Genomic DNA, 18,196 nt, shown 5'->3' with positions numbered 1-18,196 from the left:
ACAGTTAGACACAATAATTAAAATTGCACCCGACCCAATTAGACTCAATCAAACCGGCCCATCATTAACGTATTTTCAGCCAACCAGTGAAGCTTGACTCAATTGCACTCAAATTTTTTTAGGGAAATTCCCATTGGTACCATCCTGGTTTTGACTTTTCCTATTGATACACTCCTAAATTTTTGCCTTCTCATCGGTACACCCATGGTTTGGTCTTTTTCCCAACCGTGACTAACACCATTAAAAAAATATTTCATTAAGTTAAAATAATTAAGGAAAAGACTATAATACCCCTGTTAAACATCTAATGTCTCGATTTACGTGTCGAAAATTGTTCGGTTAAAGTTTTGGGAGTCGTATTAGTCCCTAAGGATCCAAATTAACCACGAAATTAGCAAAAAAAATAACGCAAATGTCTCATATGCGTGTCAAGAAATGTCTCGGTTTGCGTGTTGTTATTTTTTTTGTGATAATAATTGTTTGATTAAGGTTTTAGGGGTCATTTTGACCCATTATGGATCTAAATCGAACTCAAAATTGTCAAAAAATTAACGAAAATGTCTCGTTTTGCGTGTCATGAATTAACCGAACAATTATTATCACAAAAAAATAATAACACGCAAACCGAGACATTTCTTGACACACATATGAGACATTTGCGTTATTTTTTTTTTTGCTAATTTTGTGGTTAATTTGGATCCTTAAGGACTAATACGACTCCCAAAACTTTAACCGAATAATTTTCGACACGCAAATCGAGATATTAGATGTTTAAAAGGGGTATTATAGTCTTTTCCTTAATTATTTTAAATTAATGAAATAGTTTTTAACGGTGTTAGTCATAGTTGGGAGATAGACCAAATCATGGGTATACCGATGTAAAGGTAAAAATTTAGGAGTGTATCAATGAAAAAAGTCATAATCAGGATGGTACCAGTGCGAATTTCCCAATTTTTTTTATGTCCTCTCCCAATCAAAGATTCCTTAATTCATTCATTCAGGTACTACCAAAAATTCAAAGTCATCAACTACTGCTGCCATCAATTAATCAATTACTTGAATCTTCATCTTCTTCATCAGCTACAACAATGGAGGTCGGAGAAGAACTATCAACAATGGCGACCTTATCAAAATCAACGGCAGTTACAGCTTGCGTCGCCATGACTTTGCTTTACGTCGCAATTCTCTACGCTCCGACGCTAATCTTCCGGCTTCCTCCTCCTACTTCCTACCAGCAATTCATGATTCGACGCTTCGTTTGTGCCGCCGCTTCTTCTCTTCTCTGCGTCTTCATTTCCTCTTTTCTACTACTTCCTGTATGCTCTCTTTCTTTTTGATTCATTTTTTTTTATGCTAATTTGTGTTGAAATTCTGCTTAATATAACCTTAGTTTTGCTAAATTGAATCTGATTCTGCGGATTAAATTTGATTTTATTGGATTAAACTGCTTAAAACTGAAATTAATTTTGATTTTACTGGAATCACAGTACAGCGATATAATTATTGCTGTAAGTTTGATTCCGAAATTGTGTTTGATTTTTTGTATTGTTATTTCACTGCACTCTTATTTCGAATGAAGTTGATGTTGTTTTTGTGTATATTTTGTTGAGAAACTGATTACAATCAGGTGATTATGAGTTGATTAAGTATTGGTTGTGGTTTTGGATATGTGTAGATTTTATTGCTGAAACTTTGACTCCGGAACTAATAGGGACGAATAAGCGTTTGATGTGTGATAATCAATGATCAATTGAGTGTGTTAAGGGTCTAAATGGTAGTAGATTAGTGATAAGAATTCTTCAGTTTTGGAGGATTTGAATATACAGACTTTTGAAGTACTGTGTTTAGTAGAGGCGTCGAGGGAGTATACTATACAAAATTTAGTTTGAATCTTTGGAAAGTAATAGATAGGTACAAAATACTTGGAATTTTGAAGATTTTTTGTTCGGGGTTTGTTTTGTGTTTAGTGCAAGTTACCCACACCTTTCATCTCACATTGTAAGGTACTCGAAAGAACATAGGAAGGATGAGTTTTGAATGATAACACATTACATGTTATCAATAAGTATTCGTTGCATCCTAAGCACGCCAAAATTCCAGGAAGTGTCATGTATAACAATTGACACTCTTGTATTGAATAATTATACTCCTATTTAAAAGTTTGAAACTAAGTATTCCTTTTGGTTCCTTCAAAAGCTTTGTGGGGCTAGTGAGAAAATTGTACACCTGACCTATTTTTGTTGTTTTTGTGTGAGCAGAGCACTTCTAGGTAGCTTCTATATAGTTTTTTCATGATTTATTTTTATTTTTATTTTATTATTATTTTTTTTTATTTACCACATACTAGAATGATTATTATCAGAACACACAATGGACATTTGAGTTTAGCTATCATCAATTGCTACTATAGTGATTTGTACTGTAGATTTGTAGTGTCTCAAAACTGGCGTTTATGAAGTCTTAGAACAAGTTTTGTAGTCTGTCTTGAAGCATTCATGTTCCATGTTGCTTAAACTCTTTAGTGGGCATGGTGTTGGTGATGCTAAACATAATCTATTTCTTATCTTGACGCTATCTTTACAAGAGTATGAACGCAGAATTCAAAGATGGTGGCGAGCTATTCCAATTGCAAAATATGGATTCTTGAAACACTAGAGATTCATTAGTAATACCATTTCTGTGACACCATTGTTTTTTGTTAAACAACAAGAATTATCTCTAGGATTTGAGGTTCATAGTCAGGCTAATATGTCCTGGGCTCTAAGGAAGATATTTGGCTGTTTGCAAGTGGTTACTAATGCTGGTGGATGGAACTGCTTTCTCAAAAATGGTACCTTTTCTATTAAGAAAATGTATCAATATCTTCATTGTTCTCATGTCAAGGTTAACTGGAGTAGAGTGATCTGTAATAACCAGGCTTCTCCTCGTAGCCTGTTTATTACCTGGTTGGCTATTTGTAACAGGCTGCCTACTATTGATAGGTTGCCTGTTTGGGGTATTACTTCTGATATCCTGTGTAAGTTTTGTGGCTCTTGTGCTTGGTCTGTGGATCACCTTTTTTTCCAGTGTAATTTCTCGTCTCAAGTGTGGTCTGCTGTTCTGCAATTTTTGAAATTTCAGAGACGTCCTGATTCTTTTGCTGCTGAGTTGCAATAGGCTATTAAGTGTGGGAAACGGAGTACTGTTAAGCATAAGCTCTACCTGGTGTTCTTTGCAGAATGCTTATATTCGATTTGGATTTTGAGGGATTAGGTTGCTTTTCAGCAACGACATAGGACTGCTGCTGCATTGTTGAGGGTTGTCTTTTTTTGAGTTGTCTGTCATTGTAATGAGAGTCAAAGAAACTTTCTTATTGTTGTTTGATATTTTAGGCTTGTTTGGTCGTTTGGTTGTTAGGCTGCTAGCTGTTGCTAGATTTTGGTGTATTGGTTTCTTGCTTTTGGTGATTAATAAAATCTAATTTTAATTGCCAAAGAAAAAAAAAAAAAAAAAACTCTAGGATTTTTTTTATACTCCCTCCGTCCCATAATATAGTTTTTGTTTGTATTTTTTCACGGTAATTAAGAAATAGGAGGAAATAATGGATGAAGTGCATTAATAAAAGTGAAAAGTACAATTATAAACAAAAGTTAAAGTGAGAAAGTGGAAAAAAATACAAGGGATGTGCAAAATTCAAGGGTAATTTAGGAAGTACGATGAATAAAGTTAAAAAGTGAGCGTATAATGGTCTTTACATACTATCAAAAAATAGAAACAGGAACAACATTTTGAATCTCCAAAATAGGAAAACAGAAACTATATTATGGGACGGAGGGAGTATATATATTTTTTGAATTTCATCTCTCGGTCTCTTATGCTTGGGGCATATATATTGAGAATCATGACCTGTAGCTGTTTGGGAAAACGATCACATGCAGTATGCAGCAATTGGGTAAGTAATCAGTTAGATGAAGTGACAGATAATCATAGTTTTTGATTTAGGAGCCTTATTTAGACATCCTGCCTGGAGTTGCTGAACTGCGTAAAAGTAAGAAAATTTGTTGTGGTTAAGTACAAAGAATTATTTGATGATTCTGGCTTAACTTTAGAAATAAAAGGATTAGAGCTGACACTTGTGATATTTTGATATTCCACATTTTCCTCCCTATACCTTACGAAATCAAACAGGAATTTACAAGGGTTTTCCATGCAAAATCATTTTTTGTCAAATATGTTCTTCATCAAACCAACAAGGACCTTCATTTCTATATAACGAGGCAAACCCGACGGTGGTTAGGGCATGTAAGACGGAGACCTGACAGTGCACCAATACAAAGAGTGGAAGAGTGGGACCATGGAGGGGTTAAACGCGAGGGAGAGGGAGAACGAAAATGACTTGGTTGGAAGGAGTTAGGAAGGATATGAAGTATATGGATTTGCATGAGGACGAAGCATTGAATCGTAAGGGATGGAAGAGGAAGATTTTTGTGGATGATTACATGGATCAAATTTGGTTCATGTAGCCGACCCCACTTATGGGATTAAGGCTTTGATTGATCAAACCAACAAGAGCCTTCATTTCTTTAGTTCTACCAGTTTTTTTTTTTTTTTTTTGGTTGTGCAGTATTGTTAAGGCTTTGGCTGATTGATTAATTGATTGTTTGTGCAGTATTCTTAGGGTATTGAGTATAATGGGTATGTAGTAAATCGAGAAATTAACATGAAAATAAATGCAAGAAAAAAAATAAATGACATACAATATTCAATGTGGGAAAAAACCCTCCAATATAGTGGTAAAATACCCACAGACAATGCATAGCCAATAATAACTGTATGAAATTATGACTGTACAAATGCTCCAAAATTAATATGGTAATGAATTCTATATAACTTACAATTTTTGTAAATAAACTAACCACTCCCACATGCCACACCAACCTGACCTAAGTCTGTTCTATCAAGGGTCATAGTTGAAGCACTTCAGACCTTGTAGAAAGGACTTTAGGGCTTGAACGAAGAACGGATTTTGGCCTGTTTAGTTTTTCTTAGCTTTTAGCAAAACATGACAGTCTTTTTTCATTTCATTAGTTCTACAAAGTGCGTGTCTGGGGTTGTACTTCATTGAATAATAAGTAAAGACCAGTTTGTGTGATTTTCACTAACTTGTACTAACTTAAACTTTGGTGCTTCATAAGTTCATAGATTTAAATTGTACTCCAGTGTTTTCAAATCCCTATAATGCCCACATTGAAAGCTAAAATTTACGTGAAGTGTTTTACAACATAATGGTGAAGCAAAATTAAGGTAATTTGTATGGCCTCTATGGCATACGCTATACTGGATTTCACAACTAATGCCTATTTAAAATTTTCTTGTTTTCATGTTGGCCTTACTCTTTTCCTTTCCATGCCACACATTTTATGCTTGTATATATGTATATGCAGTTGTCGACTTGTCGTATACACTTTTTATAGCCTTTTTTCTTATTGTTATGAGTATTGACAGTCTGGTATTGATCTTTACTCAATTTTATTGCAGGTTAAGAGCTGGAAAATAGCATACGTATTAAACCTTTATGGTATTCAAGCTGACCATGTTGTAAGTATCTTTGGGTGGCTGGTATCTACCCTTATCTCTATTTGGAGAACTGGATTCTGGCATATGCAGTTATCATATTCAAATTTGACGCTCTGCAGATAAGGAAATGATGACTGATAGTTTTGCCTGCTGAATTGCAATTTTATGTATGAAACAGTGGCATGCAGTGATCTTTCCACTTTCATTGACTTCTCTTGTTTATGCGGGATCCCTGGTCCTTAAGTTTCTGTTATTGTTAGATTCATGGATCGAAGATGGGAGTGAAGGCATTACACTCAATTGTTTACATAATTTGCTTCACAAGATTTATTGTGGGTTCATATCAGTTGCTTCCAACATTGGAGCTTGGCGTAATCTTGTTGTGGTCAGTTTCTTTATGCTCTTTTCTGTATGTTGAACTTTCACGTCTAGATCATCACTGTCATGTTTCATTATGATTTAACATAATTTGTCTTCTTTAATCTCTCTATATAAACATTGCTAGTTAGTGGATGGCCTATAGATAAGTTTTTCTCACTTCCTGTATGTTGGATTATAAACTGCAAATTGATTTTTCTTAAGTATGAGAAAGCTGCAATTTTTTGAGGTACTGTACCCTAGACCCTGAACAGCTAGCTGTGGTCAGTGTCTTCAAAATTTTTTGTGCTCTATGTAGGTTTTAATTGGTAATATATGTCACAGAAAAAAGCCGTAATTGTTGATATTTTCAAATTTACCTCTTTCTATTAATTTTTTGTTTGCATCCCAGGAATCTGCTCACAATTTGAAAATGAAAAAAAGGATGCAATAACATTGCCTTTTCCCGCTCCTTTAACCATCTTTATTTACTTATGCATGATAAGATTATAGCTTATTTGGTTTTGTCATGCAATTGCAAGATGCAACAGATATCCTGAAATCATATTTCCTAGTAATGTAACAAATATGAAAAGAAATAACATTACATAATAAATAAATGAAGGAAGTGACAAGAAGTAGTTTTTGTTTAATAATGCAGAAAAAATTGTCAATTTATCAATATGATAAAAATCACACATGTTAAACTACCTAATTTCTAAGATTGGAATAATTTTCCCTCTTAAATCATGTTGACTCAGATAAACAATACAAGAGGGGGGTTGAATTGTATTGTAAAAAATGCATAATTAAAAATATAACTCAATGAACTCAAAGTAATAAGAGAGATTTTAGCGTGGAAAACTTCTTAGCCCTAATAAAAAAGAAAAAGCATGACCCACTTGGGATTTTAAACTCAACTCTTGATAATTATTATAGGGAAAACAACCTATTACAACCTAAGACTCAAGCTCAAGTTCCTTAATGAACTTAAGCACCCAACAATTGACCCCATGATCAGTTATACTCTCAAATGTCTCTTTCTCTCAACTTCACTAAAAGCCTTTCTCTTTAGAGTTCACTCGAACCCTAATCCAAATTACAACTCAGATTACTTTAGTATTTAGCACAAGGACCCTTTTAGAGTCAAGTGGAATAACTCTCTTAGAAAATACGAATGCTCATAATGCTCAAGTGTGTTTTTGCAACAAGTAAAATGTCCTATTTATAGTACTACACGTTTCACAACTGATTTTTACCAAGTAAAACACACGTTTTCAAAAGATATTATCTTTAACTCAGATTATCCATAAAAGATAAATTGTTTATTTCTCAATAAAGTCTTTTCCAAAGATATTTCATAAAAGATATTTAATAAAATATTATCTCCAATAAATATCCATGTAATACGGAAAATAAAACTAATAACATATCTTAGGATATATATTGAAAATCCGAGTTAAAGAAAATATCTTTTGAAAACATGTGTTTTATTTGGTAAAAATCAGTTGAGAAAAGTGTGGGAGTTGCAAAACGTTGTTGACAAAATTAAGGAAAGTGGCGTACACTTGCAGCCCAAGTTCTAGTACTGCGTACTTCTCCTAAAGCTGAGGGAAATGTTGTTAGTGGAACTGAATAACGGTGTAAGTGGATGTTGCTTAAGTATTATAAATAGGACGTTTTACTTGTAGCAAAAACACACTTGAGCATTCTAAGCATTCATATTTTCTAAGAGAGTTAGTGTCCTTGTGCTAAATACTATAGTAATCTTGAGTTGTAAGTTGGAGTTAGGGTTCGAGTGAACTTTATAGAGAAAGGATTTGAGTGAAGCTGAGAGAAAGATATATTTGAGAGTGAGGAATCAGTTGTTGGGTGCTTAAGTTCATTGAAGAACTTGAGCTTGAGTCTTAGGTTGTAATAGGTTGTTTACCCTATTATGATTATTAAGAGTTGAGTTTAAAACCCCGAGTGGGTCGTGGTTTTTCTTCTTGATTAGGGCCAAGAAGTTTACCATGCTAAAATCTCTCTTGTTACTTTGAGATTTATTTTTTATTTTGCAAAAAGTTTTCCAAAGTTCCTTACAATACAATTCACTCCCCCTCTTGTATTGTTTATCTCAGTCAACAAATCACTTTTTAGAATTCTCAAGCTCAAGAACTTCGTCTAGAAAGGTTTCTTTTGGAATACGGTAATGACAGACTAAGCCTGAAGTGGAGTGACAACAGCTATACTTCCTCAATTTTTTAATATGTGCAACATGTTCCTTGGCATGCATTGTTAGGAGCTGTAGGTAAACAAACAAATTAGGTAATATAATTTGAACACTGGTAAAAGAGATATGTTGTGTTATTGGTGTTTATGTTATTTTAGCTAATTTGTCCATTTGTATTGTATAATCTCTTTCTCAAAATGTGTGCTACAGCATATGTTGCACTTATCTTAGACTGTGATGATAAGTGTATCTAGAAATAGGTGAGCTAAAGCAACTCTAAAGCACATGGGAAATTGAGAATGTACAGAATCTTTTGGCTATTGTGAAGCTCACTTAGTAAATGTTTTTCTGTGACTACGGAAATTTACTAGTAACTGATTTGCATCACCATATCAGATTTTACTTTCTTTTAGTGACTCAGTAAGGAAATGTTATAGATTTGACAATGTGCTCAATTGCACTCAATTTCTCAACTTTGCCATACACAAGCCTTTCTATTAACCAATATTCTCCTACTGTTAAACAATCTTCCGGTCATTGTAACCAAGCTGACTATCTGTTGATATATGCTTCCATATCTTTGCTCATATCCTTGCCATGATGTTATGTTTAACTACAAGAAACAAATTCTACAAAGTGAGACAAATATATATATATATATATATATATATATATATATATATATATATATATATATATATATATATATATATATATATATATATATATATATATATATATATATATATATATATACTATATATATATATATATATATATATATATATATATATATATACTATATATATATATATATATATATATATATACTATATATAGATATAGATATAGATATGAATAACACTCGTATCCTATATTAGAATCATTGATTATATCAAAAGCTGAAAATGGAGTTTGAACAAAAGGTATTATATCCCCAACAAAATCAAAACTATAGACCCAATTTCTTTGAGTTTCCCTAGTAACCCTTGAAAGCCCCAGCTGATTCCTCCCATTATAAAGCAATATAAGTTGATATACCATAAAAAAATTTGTTAGATGATGAGGCTTGTGAAAAGAAACACGAGTTGTATTTCAAGTCTTTCGACCACGCATACCACATAATTTCAAAGTGTTGTGCTACAGAAGCTTCTCCTTTTCTTTTTAAAACCACACAAGCTAAGCCAATACATTTAATGGACAAATGCAAGTTCTCATACAAAGCAAACGACCTCCGAAGGTATCTTCTCACCTCACAACTCACCATGAAGGAAAACATGTGAACAAGGCTCGTTATAAATTCAGCAAAGCATATAGATTAAAAGGTGAAATAGCCAACCCTAGTTTTGCTTTAGGAGCATGTCATTAGTATTATCACTATCCAAAGCCAATGTCTACACAAAGACTCTCCCCTTGAGAGGAAACTTTGCCTTCCAAATGGAGATTGCCCCTGGAAAAAATGCTTGATACTTTAGGGGGTTGTGTCAAGCAACAGTGAAAAAAAATTACAAGAAAGGTCCCAAAAGTATCCTCTGTGAGAACCCTAGTATCCTCCTGTGTAGCTAATTGTAGAGCTAGAACCTCAATCATAGAAGAAAGCTCCTCTAATTCTCTCATAAACTAGTCATAGTTAGGTTGCCTAGATATGGTTTATAACGTGATTCATTTTGATTCAGGGAGGCTATAGTGGCATGATACATTGATAGTATTACTAGAACCAAGATGTGTATTCATGCTAAGATGTCAGAAAGAAAGAAGTAAACGAATGTTTTGTACTTTCATAGTGGCATGGTGTAGAGATATGAGAATAATTTCCTTAAATCAAAGCACTTGTTGATTGCTAAAAATGTTAGGGACACTATCGTTACGTACTCACATGATCCATGTTCAGATTCTAGGGCTGGGCCTTGGGCTTTGGTAAAGTGGTGGTTGAGAAGTCAGTGGAGGTGCTTATTATGTGTTCTATAATGCTTGATTGACACATTAGATTGGGATCAACAGCTGCTAAATGAGTTTTAAGGAGGTGCCAATGAGAAGAGGCAGATGTTGCAGCCAATACTCTCACTGTGGGGCAGTGGCTGCAGTCTTGTAGAAGGCAGCTAAGTGGTTGGGATTAGCAATTATTGTGGGGCTAAGGGGCTAACTCGTCGAGTGACAAGATGCAGAAGTTGGTGCATGAGGTGACTTTTTTGGGTGGATATTGGATGACGTTTCTAAGTTTTTTAAGAATATCCTAGTCAACCATGATTTTGAATTAGATAAGTTATTATAACACAGTCATTGAAATGTCCCTACTCTTCAATAGTTACAACGTACCCAAGCTACCTTTGTGCCAATCAGGATATTTTATGGAAGACTCTTGTTGTTCAAAGTGATAGCCCTAAGATGATGTTTACCTTGGATTGAGATTGGTGCTACAATGTTTACCCTGGATTGGTGGTTGTCCTGGGGTGAAGAGTGGGAGGTCAGTTAAAATATGGCCATGTTTGGTAAATGGCTTTTTGATGACTTTTTGGTTAGCTTTTGGCTTTTTTATGTGGTCAACCAGCCAAAAAATGTGTTTGGTAATTGGCTTTTTAGTCAGCGGAAAAGCTGGCTTTTAAGTCAAAATGAAAAAGCTGCTTTGAGTAGTTTTTTTTGTTGGCTTTTGGCTTGTTGGCACATAAATTATCTAATAAACAGCCAGCAACCAACAATTAATTTACCAAACACTTTTATAAACAGCTAGCTTAAACAGCCAATTTCAAAAGCCATTATAAACAGCCAAACATTCCAGCTGGTCAAACAAGCCAAGTGAACCAGGCAACAGCCAACCGCCAACAGCCATTTGCCAAACAAGGTTTATATCTCCACTGACTATTCAAATTTTCTTCTGAGGGTCGACATCTCTTGTTTGGTGGTGGATACAACAGCACAACAATGCTAACGTCTTTATCACAATATTGGCTGGTGTTCCGTTAAAACAATGGCGGGGAACTTCATAATTCAGACTCTTTCTGGCTTTCTATAGGCGTAATGACCCTTTTTTTTTTTTTTTTTTTAAATGATATATGGTCTACCTTTGGATGAATATAGGCTTCCCCATGTCTCAGGAATGCAATGAATGAACTTGGAAGGTACCTGGTTAAATCTACCTTTGTGTGCTGGATACGAGTATGGTCATTGATCAATATCAGGTGTGAGGAATGGATGATTTTGTTTTTGCTGAGAATATTATAGCCTCAAGGAGCTGACTACACAACATCTTAGCATTCCCCCCCCCCCCCCCCCCCCACACACACACACACAGGATAGGTTTGGTGTTGTGACTTCCGTGGAAAGTAGGAGGCAGGAGATTAAATTCAGAACCTTCCTAGAACTTGGAGTCACAAGCCTGACAACCTGTGGATATAATTGAAAAACCAAGTTGTAGATTTTCTGTAGTAAATAAATTGGAACAGAGAATCAGAGTTTTCCTTATCATATAGATACAATAATTGAAAAACTAAGTTGTAGATGGTGGTCTGAGGAAGAGTTTTCCTTATCATATAGATACAATAATTATGGAACCTATGCAATTGGAAACTGATGGCTCTAGCTGTGGCATTGACTAGGCACTGCAATTAGGGATGGAAATGTTTCTTACAAGTTATACACAGCTACAAGAATTAAAGAGAATACATTTCATCGTCTTAATTTTGTTATGGACAACAATAATGGAAGTGACTTATCTGATTATTTTAATGAAAATGAGAAATCAAAAAAGGAATTGAGGCTTTTTTTTTTTTTCTCCCACATGGCTTTGTACATCTTTTCACATATTTCGTGTTGTTTTGTCCCCGGCCTTTGTTTAGAAGATGGGCTCATTGCTATCTCAAATTAATGTCTAATACATGACTACATGAGGGGGTCCCCTTCAGTATTGTTGATTGCACTCTAGCTCAACTTCCTTTTATATTTTTTTTATAGGCTGTAGCTCAGCTATACACAAGCAGAGTCTTCTTGTTCTAAGCACCTCCAGAGAACTTTTTTTTGTATTTGTTCATTTGTCATTTGGCCAATTTCCAGTTAATAAAGACAATACTTCTGTGGACCTTTATTCTATCCACAGACTTCTTGACATACCAGATGAAATCCATAACTTGTCTATTTTTTGCGATATCTGTTTGCCAGCAGAGATTCTGTCTAGTATAAAGTCTAAAATTCAGATTGATGCTTTCCAGTTCATGTCTTTTACTTGCCATCTTTACTGAAGTATCTAATTGTCATATATGAGTTTGCTGTAGCTTTTCTTGAATTCTATTGCTATGCAATTATGCATTCATGTATGGCATTGGTGAAGTGTTATATATTTCATGAAAACGTTGCACTTAGCAATGACTATTTTTTCTCTTTTTTTTTGAAACCTAGCAATGAATATATCATGTCTTTCTTAAGTTGCTGCTATACTTGCACCATCCATTGAAAGTACTTGTCATATGTACCTCATATCTTGATAATGTGACTGATTATGAGTCTCACATATACAGTCTGTGATGTTACTTAATAGGCGCCAATTACCGAAGAATTGGTGTTCAGGGCTTGTATGATACCTTTGCTTCTATGTGGAGGATTTAAGGTGCAAGCTGTGCTTCTTCTTTGCCCTATGTTCTTCAGCTTGGGTTAGTATAGTCAGTTCACAACTTCACAGTTCACATAATTGTAATATTGACTTGTCAGGTTTATGTTGTATTTTAAAAGAGGAAATAAATTTATAGGGTAGTTTAGGTATATTAGGTGGACACCCCAACCTCACCCCTTGGCTTATATGTAATATACTTTGTATGTAATAGAGATCTTCTAGCAATGAAACTTGAACATTACAAGGTATATTTCAGAAGCCATACCAGAATATTGCATCCTGTCTTTATATCTCTCTCTTATTTTGCATTTTGCAAGTCCATACTCTGATAGTGGTAAATTTTTTCTGAAATACTCAAGTGTAATCTATCAGTTTGTTTCTTCAAGCAATGCTACTGCTGTTTCCTTTCTCTTTTTGGAGGCTATTATATTTAATCTATTGAATAATCAGATATCTTCTCTAAGTCTCTGGGTCTAATCTATCATTATTTTCTTTTCTTTTCTTTTTTTTTTTTTTTTTTTTTTTTTTTTTTTTTTTTTGGGTCTCAGCACACTTGAACCATCTCTTGGAATTCTATTTCCGGAAGAATCACAGCCTTTTGAAAACCTCCATAGCTGTCGGTACGTACATCTTTTAACACCATTAATATACATCCTTTAAAAAGCTGACAAAAGGGTGAAAGCTGACAGCATCCATAATAAAGCTCAAGCTGTTTTACTTTTGAGTCTATTGTGGATGTTACCGAAAAAAGCCTTCTACTAAAAGGGCCGACTTTATTTTGAATTTGATGTGCTTTTATAACAAAAAATTCTACTGTCCCTGTATGCAATACATTGATGCAAGAACGCTCCTCTTCATGTCTTACCTTTCAATATATTTATTTCCATGGGCTTTTGTTTTTTTTTTGCTTGCTGCCTTTTCAGTGTTCTTATCACTTGTTTATAAGGAAGCAGAGATAGAGCTGTTTTTGCTGTTTCTGACATTTCGTTGTGAATCTATAGCCAGTTGTGCAAAATGTCTTTTACTTTGTGATTTTTTCCAGTGTTCTCCTTAATGATTAGTTATGTGATTGGAACAGTTTTTTTTTTTTTTTCTTTTTTTTTCCCCCATTAATGTCTTATGGGGGACCCCTTGTCCTATGGTTGTATACTTTTTTTTTTTTCTCTCTTTTGTATCAAATAAAACAATGTGTTTTAACAGATTCTGTTGATTTGTGTATTAAGTTACTTCATGAGTCCAATTGTTACACTATCATTAGTAATTACGAATAATAAACTCAAGAAAGAGGGAGGCTCCAGTAGTATCAATCAAGAATTGTACTTAGGTGAAGTAGTCAATGACATGATCCTCTGAACTTTGGGGGTATTTGCTTCTGTAATAATAAGAATTTTAGATGTAACACTCTGACTTGGAATCATGCAATAATTTTGTCTCAATGTTTGTCTTTGATGCATTGGGAACTTGTTATATCTGTGAACTTGAATAGAACTTATGTCTGATTGTGACTGCATTTCAGGTACCCAGCTTGCATATACAATGATTTTTGGCTCTTATGCTTCATTCCTGTTCATTAGAACAGGTATGCTATGGCTACTTTGTGTTTTCATGATGAAATTTAGTATGCCTCTTAGTTCTAGTTTTAGTTTCGTTACTTGAAATTTCATTTACAGAACATTCTTAAAAATTTGGTTAGTGCTAAATATCAATTAATAAAATAGAACATTTCCCTATCTATTTCTCTTTCTCTATTAGTCTATTTTATGGCTATCATATGATCACCTTAAACAAAGTTTAGGGGAAACAACTTACGATTCTATTGTAAATATGATAAGTTGTCTTCTAAAATAGTTGAGGAAATGCTTATTAAATCATTCAAAAGAAAAGGGCGAAAATAGAGACCTGGCCATAGATAGGAGAGGAGAGACACAGAAAGTAAGAACACCTTACCTTTGGAAACTATAAGATGATGGAGTTGATTTTGTGAAAGAGATAAATTCAAGCCAAATTTATATATAAGGGGCATGGAAGATGAGACGTTGATGGTTTATTGTATACGATTTTCTTGAACTAATATAAGGGCCTATTGATTTACTGAACTAGCTCAACTGAACTGATTGGAGCTGAAGTGAGGGCCTGCTCACTTCAGCTTAATTTCAGTTCAATTCAGTTCAGCTCCAATTAGTTTAGTTCAGTTCAGCTCCAATCAATTCAGTTCAGCTCCTAATTTCCTTCTCTCATAAAATATTCATTTCAGCACTATTCAGTTCACTTTAGTTCAGCTCCAATCAGTTTAGTTCAGCTCAGTTCAGTAAATGTGAACAGTGAACAGGCCCTGAAGTGAACTGAATTGAACTAAACTGAGCTGAAATGAATTGTTTATGAGAGAAGGAGATTAGGAGTTGTGCTGATTGGAGCTGAACTGAACTGAACTGAAATTAAGCTGAAGAGAACAGGCCTACGTTTTTATTTCGCAAAATCTAGATAGACTATTATATGATGGATATTAATGTATTTTGTTATTAATCTTTGGTAACAATTAAGCCCTACTGCCAAAAACAAAAACAATACTTAAGCCAACTCATAGCTTCATCCAATATGGAATACAACTCTTTTCTATGTAATAGTCAATGTCACAATTTGAAGGAAACGGAGGGCCATATACCAGTGCAAGTTTTTTTTCTTAATCAGTAGATATATTGAAATAATATGCTGTAATGGCTTTAATTAAGTTCCTGTTACTAAGATCTCAGACCTGCATCATGCATGGTTACTGTAAGTCTGTAATATTAGTTTGGTGAACATGTACGATGAATTTCCCCTGATTGAATGCTTGATATATTGATTTTGTGTCATCTAGCTGTTATGCTGTAGTATTATACAAAAATTTTCTTGATCAGATATGTATCCTGTGATGTTCATTATGGCTTTACATATTTACATTTGTGTTTCCTGAAAGCTGGAGTAATTAAACATTCATCTAGTAACCTTTCATTAAAATATGTTGTTTTCTTAAGGTTGCTTAACTTGCTTTTGTTGCGTGATTGATTCTTTTTGACAGGGCATCTAAGTGCTCCATTAGTTGCACATATTGTCTGTAATTACATGGGACTGCCTGCAGTATATGCTAGAAGGAAAGGTATGCATTCTAAATTATCATCACTTAATTAATTGATTTTTGCAACTTCGAAATTTTTCTTCTTGATATTAGGGATAAATACCTCAATCATTTAGAATATATTGTATGTTAAGTCAGAAGGATGTTCCTCAATAATTTTCTGGTTTTAATTGTTTAGCAGTGTCACCCATTCGAGTCCAAATTACAACTATTATTTGACTCCTTAGCCTCTTTTGTTTCTATGAAAGGAGAGTGAAGTAGGCGTCTTAATATTTCTTGCCCTTAGTGTCACATTTGCCATCAACATTTTCCAAGAACTTGTTAAAGCTTCTGTCTCAAATCAAACCTAATTGGGATTTTTTTTGTTTCTTTTCAGGGGTAGTAGTAAGTTTGGCTTTCATTTCCGGGACTATAGCTTTTGTTCGTCTCCTATTTCCCTTGACTAGTCCAGCTCTGTACAATAATAGGACAGATAATTGCCGTTGTTGGCATGGATATTGTAGTTGGAGCTAGAACCCCGTATGGAATTTGGTTATTGTGTTGTAACTTAAATCTTGGAAGCAAGATTATTCTTGTTTTCATGTTCATAGATCATTAATTTGCTCACTTTTCTGAATGCCACTTCAGCAGTACCGGAAATTGCCTCCCTCAAGTGCCTTCATTTTATTCTCTCAGTTTGAATTTTGTCATCACAATATTAGTTAAATTACACTAATAATGTGACTACTTATACAGATGAAATATATTTATCTGGATTAGATATTCCCCTTAAGTTGTAGAAGGCATGTAGTTGTCTCCGAGTAATAGGTTACTGAGTAGTAGTAGCAAGGAAACTGCTGACCGGAGAAAGTGGAGTCCTGGATTCCAAAGGGGCTTGATGTGGTCGTTAGCGAAACTATATCATCTGTCTAGGCAGAAGATGGGGGAGATTATAAGTTTGAACGACCTTTTTCGTTTTATGTTTGCCAAAACTCTTTAAATGCCTAGCCACTTAACAACTCTTGGATGTTCTAGAGAAGGGCAGCTGGGCAATTAGACACCTCTATTACAATCTTCCTTTAATGCTGTGTGCCTTTAGATGTAATTTTTTTATCACTAACTTGTTTGAAGACCTAGGTAAAGCTTTCTATGCATTCTTTGAAGTTTGAAGGTTAGTTAGAGAAGTTCAGATAATAAAATTTTGAACAAATAAGTTACCACATTGATCCTAAGATTTTTATGATTGAATTATATACGAAGTTTGATAGTTCAACTAGCTTTATTGATAACTCTCTCTTATTACAAATATGCTAGAGAACCATATAAGGTATCATTGTAATTAAAGAAGTATGATAGTAAATGCCCTACAAATCTTTAAAATTTTGTATAGATTTCCATGTCTACCAATCTAAATTCTTACCTGTCCTGAGCCTATTTGCATATATATTAATCACTTATTAAACCCTTCTGAACGTCTATGGTTAAGCTCTCTAAACCTTATTTCAGGAATAATATTATTAGATTCATAGAAAATCATCAGGTCTATTGAAATTTAAACCAGATCATACCACCTGCTTTTTTTTTGTGTTTGGTTTTAGAAAGAACAATGTCTATGCTAATTTCTAATGATTCAACCACCCTATAGTTTTGTAATTATTAGGGAAATTCTCAACTATGCATCTGCGATTCTGGTGTTTTCTAATTCTCCAAGTACATTAACGGGCCGTTTGGTTGGAGATATTCAACAAAGGAAATGGGAATCAACTACCATGAATCCCTTTGTTGATGTTTGATAGACAAAATCAATCATTCCCTTTACCCCCCCCCCCCCCCCAATTTTCCTCTATCTTCATTCCCCATCCCCCCCCCCCCCCCCAAGGGAATCACTCAAACCCCCAAATTCCTCTTCACCCAACTTACTTTACCAAATTTCTAACTACCTTGATCACTCTTGAAAACACCAATTGACCACTGACACCACCGCCAAGCCACCATCCAGCCACCCTGACACCACCAAAACCACTGCCTAGCCACTATCTAGCCACCAAAACTATCAACTGACCACCGATACCACCGCCTAGCCACCATCCAACCATCTTGACACCACCAGAACCACCGCCTAGCCACCATCCAGCCACCAGAACTACCAACTGACCACCAGAACCACCGCCTAGCCACCATAAAATCCCCGACGCCCCTGCCGCCACCATCAAAACCACCTAAAACCGAAATCACCCAAATCCACACGAAAAAAAACCCATCTTCCCCAAATTACCCAACTTTATTCGAATTAACCCTCACCCACCATGTTCACCACTCATTACCCACAAAATCACCACACCCACCATGAAAACCACTACAAAAACCACCCAAAAAC

General features: G+C 34.7%; 1 protein-coding gene across 2 annotated transcripts; it reads left to right on the top strand.

The window, feature by feature from the left end:
- The first annotated feature begins 954 nt into the window (after nucleotides 1-954).
- LOC145572528 (CAAX prenyl protease 2-like) lies at nucleotides 955-16,485 on the top strand. 2 transcript variants are annotated; one of them, XM_081631499.1, is made up of 9 exons: nucleotides 955-1,001; nucleotides 1,081-1,316; nucleotides 5,518-5,577; nucleotides 5,735-5,941; nucleotides 12,654-12,765; nucleotides 13,274-13,345; nucleotides 14,242-14,304; nucleotides 15,784-15,861; nucleotides 16,217-16,485. In XM_081631499.1, exons 2-9 carry the CDS (start codon nucleotides 1,089-1,091, stop codon nucleotides 16,351-16,353), a joined length of 957 nt encoding a protein of 318 aa, XP_081487625.1. In that variant the 5' UTR covers nucleotides 955-1,001; nucleotides 1,081-1,088; the 3' UTR covers nucleotides 16,354-16,485. The 2 variants fall into 2 exon arrangements, with proteins under 2 accessions (XP_081487625.1, XP_081487624.1); XM_081631498.1 differs by having other exon boundaries at nucleotides 963-1,316.
- The last annotated feature ends 1,711 nt before the right edge of the window (nucleotides 16,486-18,196 follow it).

The sequence above is a fragment of the Chenopodium album genome, chromosome 12, assembly GCF_948465745.1.
Source record: "Chenopodium album chromosome 12, dcCheAlbu1.1, whole genome shotgun sequence".
In the NCBI taxonomy this organism is placed as follows: domain Eukaryota; kingdom Viridiplantae; phylum Streptophyta; class Magnoliopsida; order Caryophyllales; family Amaranthaceae; genus Chenopodium; species Chenopodium album.
Note: the sequence above shows the minus strand (reverse complement) of the source record. Positions and strands in the feature narration are given on the sequence as shown.